This window comes from Danio rerio, chromosome 22 (assembly GCF_052040795.2).
Source record: "Danio rerio strain M-AB ecotype USA chromosome 22, GRCz13ab, whole genome shotgun sequence".
Lineage (NCBI taxonomy): Eukaryota > Metazoa > Chordata > Actinopteri > Cypriniformes > Danionidae > Danio > Danio rerio.
The window spans coordinates 21,634,935-21,648,064 of record NC_141042.1 but is presented as its reverse complement, the minus strand read 5'-3'; the positions used below and the strand labels follow the sequence as shown (position 1 = coordinate 21,648,064).

The window sequence follows — 13,130 nt, the reverse complement described above, 5'->3', positions numbered from 1 at the left end:
CCCATGATGCCCCGTGAGAGAACTCATGAATGGGAGTAAAGCAACGCAACTGACACGTGTAGGTCACATGATGATGACAAAATGGCGGATTTATTTCATTCGTGTTCCATTCATACTGCTCACATTCATACAGTATTGAACGGCCGAGTAGTACATTTAAATTTCAAATGCAGTACCTACTGAGTAGTAGGCGGTATCGGACTCAGCCAACGTATTTCAAAAGGAGGCTTGGGACCAAATCCCACCCCTAAGCCCAACCATCATTGGGGGATGAGCAAATCATACTAAATTGTATGAATAAGATTGTACGAATTCATACGATTTAGCCACTGAATCAAAAAGTAAAGAACTGTCGTGAGATACATAATAAACATTCATAATCAAGTTTTAAAAACTAAACGTTTTTCAATTGTGGTCCTTGATGCGAAATAAAATTTTACTACTCCCGGTAACAGGTACACTGTGACACTGCATTATATATAAATATGTACAAAAACAATCGCAGAAAAACATTAAAACATACTGTTAAATTTAGATTTTAAACTAAAACTAACCACAATACCAAAAATGTAGAAAGACCCCGAGAACAAAATGCATCCTGTAAAAAAAATGATGCTGCAAAAAAAGATGCTGCAAACTTCCTGTTGGTCACATGACCTTCATGTCTTTTAACAGAAAATAAATTAAACATTACAGCATTCATAAACTGATGTATTGTTTGTTTGGTTTTTCTTTTCAGTTTTTATAGCGTACAAAAGCCTTACAAAAAACACTTCGCACAAAACAAATAGAACAGATTTGAATAATTTAAGATAAACAGTTACTAAATATCTCTGAATTATAAATAATCCCAGCAGGCAGAAGATGTCAACATGACATCAGATTGACGTTGTACCCCAATGTCATAGGACGTTGCGTTTTGTTTGGAAATGAAAATCGGGTTGATGTTAGAACCCAATGTCAGGCCGACATCAATGTCCAACATCGGACAAAGATTACATTTAGGTTACTTTCCAACACAACCTGAAAACAACCAAATATCAACATCTAATGATGTTACAGCTTGATGTTGTGTGGATCTTATCAATATGACGTCTATCAGATGATGGACTTTGGTTGCCATTTCTGACAAATATATGTCAGTATTTAATGTCAATATGACGTTGGTTTAAGATGTTGGCTCTCATTGGATCTTGGTCATTTTTCAAAATGACCTAAAAGGTCATTTACCTAAAATCAACAAAATGTTAACATCATTTCACGTAATTATTGGACGTAAAAATAACATTGTTCTTAGATGCTGATGACCTGAATCTAACCTAATATTAACGTCTTATGATATCGTGTGTCTGCTGGGATAGTGAATATAAAATTCTGCACTTCCCTTCATCTTAATTTTGTTGCAATGTCTTCTAGGAGCAACTGCTGCACTCAAGACTGCATTCGATGCATCTACGAGATCAAGAACACTTTTGGGTTTCTCAACATCATTGGGAATCAGCAACATTACGAATCAGCAACAAAATTGTAGTGGCCTGTCTAATTATTGTTGTTGCATTAGATCCAACTTTTAAGTTTAAAACATTTTATTTCCAGGTTGCTCCACCCACTCTGTGTGTGCAAGGATTGACACGACACCAATCTCCTTTACGGCTGATTCGATGGTAACCAGAGGATGTGGTTACAAACACTTAAAACACTTAAAACAGTGAACCACAGGATGACAATAAAAAAAACACAGGATGACACTGAAAGGATGCAATATGTGATGGATTGAGATGTAATTTTTCACCAAACAGACCCCTGGGCAGACCCCTGCCCCAAAGAACAGCATGGCTATAAAGATTGACGATTGGCTATTTTGACCGTAAGGTGGGACTTCCTTCACTGTGGCAGCCATACTGAGTGTTACTCTTTACCCCATTCAAGGTAATGCAAGTGATCTGTCTTTGTATATCTATAGTCTCTGTGTAAGTTCTAATCTAGCATCAGAATTGGCAAGAAGGGGGATTTGAGTGATTCTGAATGCGGCATGATGTGAAGTTTATTTGTAAACTAATTTCGAGAGGATCACATGCTTTTTGATTGCTTGCAGCCGGCCCTGCATTATTCAATTTATGATTCATCAATCAGACGATTCCTAAGCCACTATAAATACCCTAAGTTCCATATAACAGCCATCTTCGTTTTGAAGAATCCCCCGTTCCACCCCTGCTCCTAGTTTCCTAGTTTCCTACTCCTTCTCATTTCCAAGTGGTTAGCACTGTTGCCTCACTGCAAGAACGTCACTGGTTCTAGTCCTTACCAAGCCAGCCGATGTTTCAGTGCAGAGTTTACACGTTCTCCCCGTGCTCACGTGGGTTTCCCCTGGATTCCCCGGTTTCCTACCACCATTAAAAACATGCAATCCAAATCGGCACCATAGACATGCTCCTAGTAAGTAGTTATCTCTTAAGAGCATTCACTATCTGTTCATTAGCTACTACAGCAGGGGAGTTTTCGCAAACTTGTTTGAAGAACCAAATTAACCAGCGATCAGTTATCAAGATGAAAAGATCCAGGATCTGAAAAATCATCTTAGGTTATTTAAGCGAGGTACAGAGAATAGACCCCTGGACTAGAACATTAACATTAACCACAACACTAAAGCACGAGGTGCATGTAAACATGAACCACGTGCTAAACGCCACAGCAAAACTTAAGACACAAGCATACGATAAATGAAAACACTTACTGTGCACTCACACAATCCTACAATCATGTTCCAATCCCAGTGCCAACGGAAACCGAAACCAACTAGATAGAGACACTAAGCTTAGAACAACATGCTTCAGACAAAACAACACACACCAGGACGAGAGCATCCCGAGCATGTAAGGACCTTGCTCACCTGCATCAAGTGGGAGCATGCGCGGACCTCTCACACCTGCACCAAGTGGGAGCATGCACGGCCCGAGTGTGGCCAAGACGGCAATCATGCAAAGACAAAGGCAGACAAGAAATTTGAGTGTTTGACCCTAGGAAGCCAAGCACAACATACTAGACAAAACAGGACTAGTGGGTGGACTCTGCCACCAAACAAGAATTTACAAGATCGAAATGGCGAAACTCTGACAACAATTCATAGCAGTTTACCAAAATTGGGCAGTTGACTGGTTTCACCAAAACATTGACTGGTCTGATGAATCTCGATTTTTGCTTCAACATTTAGACAGTAGAGCCAGAATTTGGTATGAACAGCATAAAAACATCGATCCATCCTGCTTTGTATGTGTCTGTTGGTAGTGTAATGGTGTTGGTTTTTTTTTCTTGGTACCTTTTGAGCTCTTAGTACCAAAGTACACTCTTAAAAATAAAGGTATGAGAGCTGTCACTGGGGTGGAATTTTAAAGGGTACACATTTTTCCCTAAAGGGTCCATTTTGATACCTCAAATGTACAAATTAGTACCTGAACGTACAAAAGAGTACCACCTCAAATTTTTAAGTAGCAATATGGACCCTTTTTAATAGGTACCACCACAGTGACAATTCTTGTACCTGTCTCACTGAGAGTGTACCTGTTATGAAGTGGGACTCTAATAAAAGACTTGCGGACCCAAATGCAGATTATTTAAGGCAAGGTCAAGAATGGGAACAAAATATCATAAGGGTAGTTCAATAATTGTGGTCAAAAAACAGGTTAGAACTCAGACTAGGCGGCAATGAATTAAAACGAGGAACAAGGCAAGAATAAAAAAACAAAGGAAAATCAAACAAGCAAACCTCTTTGTAAAGTTCATAAAGAAACAAGACTCAGCAATTTGTGAATGAAAGTGAGGTGTACTTATAGTCCTTGTAGATAGTGTAAATGAGCACCAGCCGTGTCTGTGTGTGAATGTCCAGATTATTTTCAGATGTTGCAGGAATTGATAAGTGCAAAGAGTTCTGGGGGATGTAGTTCATTAGAAAGTAGTCTCTAACAGAGAACACACCGCTGGCGATTACAACAGACCAAAGGAAGTAATCACCAGCGGAGACAACAACACTGGCAATCACAACAGTACCAACACAGGCTGCGTGAGTATTATTATAAAAATGACCACAATGTGCCCATCTTGTAAAGCCTACTTCTAGCAGGATAACACACCATGGCTCAAAGCTCAGATCATCTCACACTTTTTTATTAAACATTACAGTGATTTTACCAAGCTCAAATGGCACAGTCACCGTTCTTCGTTCCTCGGTTAAATTATTTAAAATAATTTGGCAGATCATGGATCTTTTTAAACTTAATAACTGATCTCTGGCTAATTTGGTTCTTCAAACAAGTTCACAAATCAGATTAAAATGTCTAGATGAACTGATCTGAGATCAGTGTGGGTTGTGAACAGGCCCAGATTGGCTAATCGGGAGAACCGGGAGAATTCACAATAGGCCGGTCCATTTTTTGGCCACGAGGGCCGTTGTCCCTAGCTGCTTGCACTCTAAGCAGTTGCACTTTTTTAATTAATTTATTTATTTATTTGACCATAGGCACACTATTTTTATTCATTATTTTGCCACAGCCCCGCTCTTTTTATTTATTTTCTCGCAGCCCCGTGAGCAAAATGCAGCCCGCAGGTTAATGATGATGTAATCATTATCATGATCATTCCACCCCAAACAGTGGCACCTTAGTGAAAATTAATAATATTAATGAATATTACACCTGCTCAATGAAAATCAGATGATTCCCTACATTAATAAATCTGACATAACTTGATCAGAAATCTAAAAAGGAGAGAGAGTAGACATCAATAGCAGCAGATAACTTATTCTTTATCCTGAACACATCACCCTAACAGTGCCATCTTGGTCTAGTGGTTAGCACATTGCATTATGATGCCGCCAATCTGAGTTCAAACCTCCCTAGAGTAAAATAATTTATTTATTTATTTATTTTTCATTTTTAGTGTTAAGACATTACTGTTTCGGTTACTTATGTAGGGGTACATATTTATTTTGTGTGTGTGTGTGTGTGTGTGTGTGTGTGTGTGTGTGTGTGTGATGACCATTACAAAGGACTGAATATCTATAAAGAATTAATGTTCTCATATTTATGAAAAACATTTAAAGTTCTAAAGCAGCTGTGTCCTTGAAAAAGACGTGTTAGTGTCATTAGAAACTGAATTGGAAATAACGTTATTGTAATATAGTCAGTCGTGAACTGAGGTGGACCGGTCTAAGGCTTGAAACTCCAGAGCTCAAATGGAGTCCCACTCTGGCCCTGGTTGTGAAGGACAGCAATGCAACGATTGGCTTACAGCACAGCAGCGTAATGATCTGATTAATATTCAATTATCCATGTGAGCAAAATTACATAAAATTCTTAGTAAATGATATGTTAAATATGACGCAACAATTTCCTCAATTTGTTTTGAGCTGCAGGCTTTACACTTTCATGTGTCAAGAGAATTTAGCATTTGTATAGTTTCACATTTAGAGCGGATTTTCTTTATTATAGGAATCTAGGTCTATTCAAGTTTCTTACTCAGCGTAAGGAATTTAAATACATTTTACATCAAAAAAGCATTTTGAAATAGGTTAAGGAATCTGCAACTTTTCCTAAGCATTAGATCACTGACATATCACCGGTCATTCCTTGTTATTCCTTTACAAACAAACACAACACAGTTGAATATTGTGCATGTCTATAAACTTTCAGAAATTGTACTAAAGCTGGTACCTTTAAATAGCAAGCATTTGAATCTAAAAAATCCATATTAATAAATGTCCTCTTTAATCCCCTTGGACAGAACCACCTCATTTTAGAACTTTTATTTACTAAGTTTTATTTATATATTTTTTAAATGTGTATGTATATGAATGTAAATATTATTATTTATTTAATATTTTAATTTCATTAATTATTATTGTAAACAGGGGAGTGACACTGACAACAGAGTTTGGATCCAAATGTAGATTTAATAAGGAAGTCAGGCAAGCAATGGTCAACATGGGTGCAAACCGATGTATGCAGGTTATCCAGAAACGTAGTCAAAATAACAGGCGAGAGGTCGAAACGCAGGCAGCAGACAGGGACAAAAAGACAAACAAGGCGAGGGTCAAAACACGGTAAAACAAGACATGGAAACCGCGTTGTAATGTCACAGTAAACAAGACTCGATGACTGGAGTGAGTGTGTGTGCACTCCTTAAGTAGTGTGTGTAATCAGTCCTTGACAATCCTCCTGTGGTATCTGTGCAATCAGTCAGGATGAAGAACATGTGTGTGTGAGCGGAGTGCATGTATGGAGATGTAGTGCATAAAATGGCGGATTTGTAGTCCATAAGCTATTGTGTGTGAATTCCGGCGATCTATAGAGTTACGATCGCTGGTAATCATGACAATTATAAATTATAAATGTGTATATAAACTATTATATAACTGTTTTTAACTATTTACTTTTTTCCCCAAGTGTATATAACCTATAGGTTACTACTGTAAGAAAATATTCACATTCAGAACATACTTTCAGTTTTACCTTTGCTTGAAATGAGCTGATCTAATCCTGTTTACATGAAATGAGCCTGCTCCTGAGCAAGTTGGAGCTCCCAGAACTGTTGCTATGACAACAGCTCTCAGATTACTTTTAAAGAACAAAACAATCCTAGATTGTAATGTAATGTAATGTAATGTGTATTTTATATAGCAGATTTATTGTGTATGGCCATACACCCTAAGCGCTTTACAATCAATGGGGGGGGAGGGGGGGAGGGGGGGGGGCATCCACTTGGATAATGTGACCACAGAAACCATTAAAATGAAGAAAATCGAAACAAACAAATAGTGCGTTACTGTACAGCAGTACATTATGTGTCTATACGCACGTGCCTATGTATTTTCATTTATTATATTTGTTTACTCACCAACCAACTGTTGGCACCGTGCATCGAGTGGTCTCGCCACTAACGGACGGACCCAGCACAGTGAGCGCACTCATCCATAATATAAAACCACAGAAATTCACTGATAATAACTGCAGGTGAAATGTATTTTATAACATCCTTGTTTTGATAGATGTCGTCAAACATTCAGCCCAAATGCTCCGGAGAAACCTAAAACATATTAATATTTCCCTAGGCTATATGACACTTAATAAGTAATTCCCCTTTATTTAAGGGTTTTGCATATTATTCTGTGAATTACACGTCATTTGTAATTTCAAGTCTTTCTGTTGAAGTCTTAGTTTGTAGAATTCCCAAAATAAAAAAAGAAAGAAGCTGCTCGCAGCATTAACAGAGCTGTCAAGCGAGCGCTCTTTTGCCCGATGTCACACTCACACAGGCATCTAAACGCGTATGTATCATGCACAAACACACTTGACAAGCTTTACTGGCTGCTGTGTCTTTAATATGGTGTAAAGATTATTATGCGTAATTGAAACATCAAGGAGAACGCAGAGAAAAAAATCACTTATAAATTAAAACGTTATAATTTTATGCAACAGCCTTATATTTAAAAGAGAAACGTAAGAGCCCTAACATATAAGGTGTTTTATAAAATAGTCTATCTTAAACTGACCAGTTATATGTTTTCTTTCCCTTATTTATTTATTTGTTTGGCGCATGTACTCATGTGCGATCTGAAAACTAGTGTAATGATGGCATGCCATCTTTACTAGACTCGGGAAAAGTACGCCTCTCCATTCACTGCGCCCCGAAACCCCAGCTGGCCCTCTTTGGCCCAAGCTATTCGGCGGGCCAAAAAAGACCAGCCGCTGGCTGATTAGGCCCCGGAAGTGACAGTGGAAATGCGACTGGCCGTGTCACGCCCTGGCTCGCTTGCTTTAGGCCCGATAGTGGAAACGAGGCTAGTGATAGAGCCAATTCGATGACACAGAGAGTCAAGACCTCGGATTTTACATCTCATCCGAAAGACCACTGACAGTATAGTGTCCGCTTCACTTTTACTGGGGCATTAGAACGCCCCCTGCTGGCCCCTCTAACACCACTTCCAACAGCAACCTAGTTTTCCCATGTCGTCTCCCATCCAGGTACTGACCAGGCTGAGCCCTGTTTAGCCAGTCTTGGGCTGCAGGGTTATATGGCTGTGGCAAATCATCAATAACCAAATCCAGCTAATTGAGTATTCCACATACGAAGAACAGACCCCTGATATCAAATCAATGGAGCACATATGGGATGTGCTGGAAGGAGAGATTCACATCATTGATGCGTGACACTGTCATGTCAAAGTAGACCAATGACCAGTGTTTCTAGGATTTTGTTGAATTTACACCACAATAGAATTAAAGCAGTTCTCAAGTCAACCAACTACCAAGGTACACTGATCAGTGAGTGTATAAATATACTAAAATTCTACTTCTTTCACATCTTACAACACACACACATCTAAAGATGCATCGCAAGGACGGCACAGTGGCTCAGTGGTTAGGACTGTTGCCTCACAGCAAGAAGGTCACTGGTTCAAGCCCCGACTGGGCCAGTTGGCATTTCTATGTGTAGTTTACATGTTCTCCCCATGTTCGCGTTGGTTTCCTCAGGGTGCTCCGGTTTCCCCCACAGTCCAAAGACATGCACTATAGGTGAATTGGGTAAACAAAATTGGCCTTAGTGTATGAGTGTGTGTGTATGAATTTGAGAGTGTATGTGTGTTTCCCAGTAATGGGTTGCAGCTGGAAGGGCATCCGCTGCGTAAAACATATGCTGGAATAGTTGGCAGTGGTGACCCCTCATATATAAGAGACTAAGTCGAAGGAAAATAAATGAATGAATATGCATCACAGCTTCTGCCTCCAAAACTGACAGGTTCTGTTCTACTTTCGTCTGTAGCTCAGTCCGTTTCCGACCAGACTGTCTGATCCCTGATGTGTCAGTCTCCATTACCCGTCTGCTTAAATCCTTTTCCACTCCAAGAGCCCCCTACACACACATATGCACCACACACACTCAAACACTATGTGATTTCATACTTAATGGGGACTTCCCCTAGACATAGTGATTTTTATACTGTACAGACGGTGTATTCTGTCCTCTTCCCTAAACTCAACCCTCAGAAACATCTGCAGGTTTACATTTGACAAATACTTCATTCTGTGAGATTTAACACACACAAACACACACACACACACACACACACACACACGCACACACACACACACACACACATGCACAGACAGACACACACTGATTCATACAGACTTGCAGATAGACAAATACACAAACTCACACAAAAAAACACGCACACACTCACATAAAAACAATCTTTCTCACACACATATCACACACACTCTCACACACGTTTACTCTTGACACACAATCTAACTTGCACACATACAAACACAGACACACTCTCATTTTGTCTCACACACTCTCTCTTACTCTGTATCACTCACACTCAGACACACACATATAGAGAGATAGACAGACACACATTATACATTCAAACACAGACAAACAGACACACACACACATCTTACACTCAAACACACACATATACACAGACGCATCTTACACTCAAGCACACACACACAGACACACACGCATCTTACACTTAAGCACACACACACACACAGACACACACGCATCTTACACTCAAAGACACACCCACATCCCTCACACACGTGCACACACACACGCACAAACATGCACAGGTACATCTTTACACTCAAACACAGACAGACAGATACACATACTTTTACAAACACTCACATAGACACAGACACACATATACACACACACACAGACACACATTTTTTACTCAAACACACAGACACTTTCACACTTATGCACACATCTACATCTCAGACACACACACACACACATCTTACACTCAATCACACACAAACACTCTTTCATGCTCTCACAAGCGTACTCACAGAAACACAAATCTCACACTCACACACACTCACTCTCTCTCATACACACACACGCGCGCGCTCACACACACACACACACACATGGGTCAGCTGCAGTAGCATCGCTGGAGGCTTGTAAGCACACAGGATCATGGGATTGTTAGGGGGGTTCAGACTGAACACACGTCTGTGTGGGCAAGCAGGTTTGGCAAGCGAACACACGTGGGTGGTTTTGTGCGAGACAGAAAGAGGAGAAGAAAGGAGAGAGACCGGAATAATGCGAGCCATTGAGATATTTTGCACCAGTGAACAGCGAATACAGGAACTGGTGATGATGGTGACGATGATGATGATGATGTACATCAGTCAGTGTGCGGTGATGTCATAGCATTTGGCCTTGAGTCAATAACATGTGGTTGAGGTTTCATTCACTTCAGTGGCACTGTGTCCAACGCTTCAATGAATCACACACACACAGAACACAGCCTGCTCATGCCTTTTATTTTGGTATTTAGATTTTAATTGAACGTTCTGCTTGAAATCAATTAATCAATCAATCAATCAATCAAACAACCAATCCATTAATTCATTAATTCATTCAACCAACCAATCAACCAGCAACTCATTCATTCATTCAACCAGCCAACTAACCTTCATTCATTCATTCATTCATTCATTCATTCATTCAATCAACCAACCATTCATTAATTTATTCATTTATTCAATCAACCAATCATTCAATCAACCCTTCATTTGTTCTTTCATTAACTCACTCATTTATTCAATCAACCAATCATTCAACAAACACGTCATTTATTAATTAATTAATTAAATCAATCAATCAATTGATCAACCATTCATTCATTCATTCATTCATTCAACCAACTATTCATTCAACCAACCAAGCAACCAACCAATAAACTAACCAACCAGCCAACCAACCAATCAATCAATCAATCAATCAATCAATTGTTTGTTGGTTCAATCAACCAACCAGTCAACCAACCATTCATCCCTTCATTGATTCAACCAACATTCATTCATTCATTCATATAATCAATCAATCAGTCAATCAATCAATCAACTTCTCGTTCGTTCATTCATTCATTCATTCATTCATTCAACCATTCATTAATTTATTTTAATTTATTTACCCAATCAATTAACCACTCATTCAACCAACCAACCAATATTCATTCATTCATTAATTCATTAAACCAACCAACAATTAATTAATTAATTCAATCAATCAATCAACCAATCATTCAACCATCCAGCCAACCAATCAACGAACCATTAATTAATTATTAATTAATGATTGATCATTCATTCATTCATTCATTCATTCATCCATTCATCCATTCATTCATTCATGCAATAAATCAGCTATCCAATTAATCAACCAACCAACCAACCATTCATTCCTTTATTAAACCAACTAACCAGCCAACATTCATTTATTTTTTCATTCATTCATTCATTCATCATTCATTCATTCATTCATTCATTCAATCAACCGTTCATTCATTAATTCAACCAACCATTCATTAATTCATTCGATTGATTATTCATTATCCAATTTTTATACAATTTAATCTGCTAATTTAGCTTGATTAATTATTCATTCATTTATTCATTCATTCATTTTCTTGTTGGCTTAGTCCCTTTATTATTCCGGGGTCGCCACAGCTGAATGAACCGATTACTTATCCAGCAAGTTTTTACACAGCAGATACCCTTTTAGCTGCAACCCATCTCTGGGAAAACCCATCTCTGAAAAATGTATTAATAATTTTTTAAGATTTTGATGTTAATGTGTAATATAATGTTGACTAATCTGCATAATGTACCCTTAATCTCATTATTGTAAGAATTTAATGTAAAATTTAAAATATGTCCTTCTTATTACTGTAGTGCAATTAAAATGTCAAAAAAGGATTATACCATTACAAAATATAAACAAAAATCTGAACAAATAAGGATCAAATAGCATTTTTAATCAGCATTTTCTTGGCTTTTCCCACTTAATTAATCTAATTACTGTAATACAGTAATTAAAAAAATATGTAATTGTTATTACTGTAAATAAATAAAGCCTGTCTGATTAAAATGGTAATTTAATGTGATTAATTATTCACATCTTTATTTATATCTTTATTGTCTTTCCAGATCAAATATTATTTGCACTAATCATACGAATTAGTCTGCATACATTGCAATTCCTCGTATTCATATTTTACATTTTCAAGTTTAATTTATTACTGTACTGTAAATAAATAAATAAATTCTATGTAAATTAATAGTCATTTCTTGTACTGTAAGAAATCTGTTTATTGTATTACATTTTCTTGAATGGCTTTTCTTGGGTAATATTATAAATAATTCCTTTTTTGTTCATATTTCATATCTAATTAATTTCGTTAACATTTCCTTCTCATTAATTGTAATTACAGTGTAGTAACGTAAAAATGTGCATTTCTCATTAGTGTCATAAAAATAAACAAGCAACAAAAAAACTAACAAACAGAAAAATCTAACAAAACAAAACTAGGATAATTTATGATTATTAAAAATTTTTCAATGACTTTTATTAGGTTTTCTCAGCAAATATATAAGTTGGCGGTTCATTTCACTGTGGCGTCCCCATATTAATAAAGGGATTAAGCCGAAAATAAAATGTATATATATAAAACCAATTATAATTATAATATATATAACAAATTTATTCATCTGCTCATCTGTCTATTGCCCAAAATTGTCATTATTTTATACAGTATGGGGGAAAGAGCCACTTTAGCATGATTAATTATGCGAAAAATTATGAATTTACTTTTATTCTATTTTATATCTATAATATATATATTCCTTATGATGCAAAGAAAGCTCATAATGGTTTCATTATGTTAATGGAAAAATTATATTTTAAAATATATGAGAATCTAATAAGAAAAAAGAAAGCACAAAAAAGAAAAGGAAACATGGTCATGATGAATTATATTTGGAAATTTGCTTTATTTGCTTTATCCTTATGTGAATTATTGCTTTGCAGAGCAAAATATGAGGATATTTTTCCATAAGACTATATTATCCATAAGACACTGCCGCACTAAATAATTTTTAAACATTTAACTTTTTACACACATAAATTGTAATTTTTTTACTGTATTTTTACTGTTTGTAGTATTCTGTGAATTATGAAGTGATAAAAGAAGATTACCAAATAAGAAAAGAACATTGACTCTAATATGTCAAAAAAATAAATCAAGAATTTTGAACCTGACTTCATCCAAA

The 13,130-nt window shown here is 37.0% G+C and overlaps 1 protein-coding gene and 1 long non-coding RNA gene across 8 annotated transcripts in view; one reads left to right on the top strand and one right to left on the bottom strand.

Moving 5' to 3' along the window:
• Positions 1 to 13,130, bottom strand: part of LOC141380320 (uncharacterized) — a 371,569-nt gene that overhangs the window by 124,123 nt on the left and 234,316 nt on the right. The window lies entirely within an intron of this gene.
• The window catches only part of LOC147831568 (uncharacterized), a 69,474-nt gene that overhangs the window by 55,988 nt on the left and 356 nt on the right, over positions 1 to 13,130 (top strand). For 2 of the 7 annotated variants that reach the window (XR_015521949.1, XR_015521948.1), the window contains exons 4-5: positions 1,417 to 1,527; positions 1,597 to 1,664. The exons of 2 other annotated variants lie outside the window; for them this stretch is intronic. Coding sequence is in view for 2 of the 5 variants with exons in the window: in XM_087304298.1 (XP_087160424.1) it covers positions 1,417 to 1,527; positions 1,597 to 1,668 (183 nt within the window). In the remaining 3 variants the exon portion in view is untranslated. Of the gene's footprint in view, positions 1 to 1,416; positions 1,528 to 1,596; positions 1,930 to 13,130 lie in introns of those variants that run through there. 3 more of the 7 variants (XM_087304299.1, XR_015521945.1, XM_087304298.1) reach the window with 3 other exon arrangements.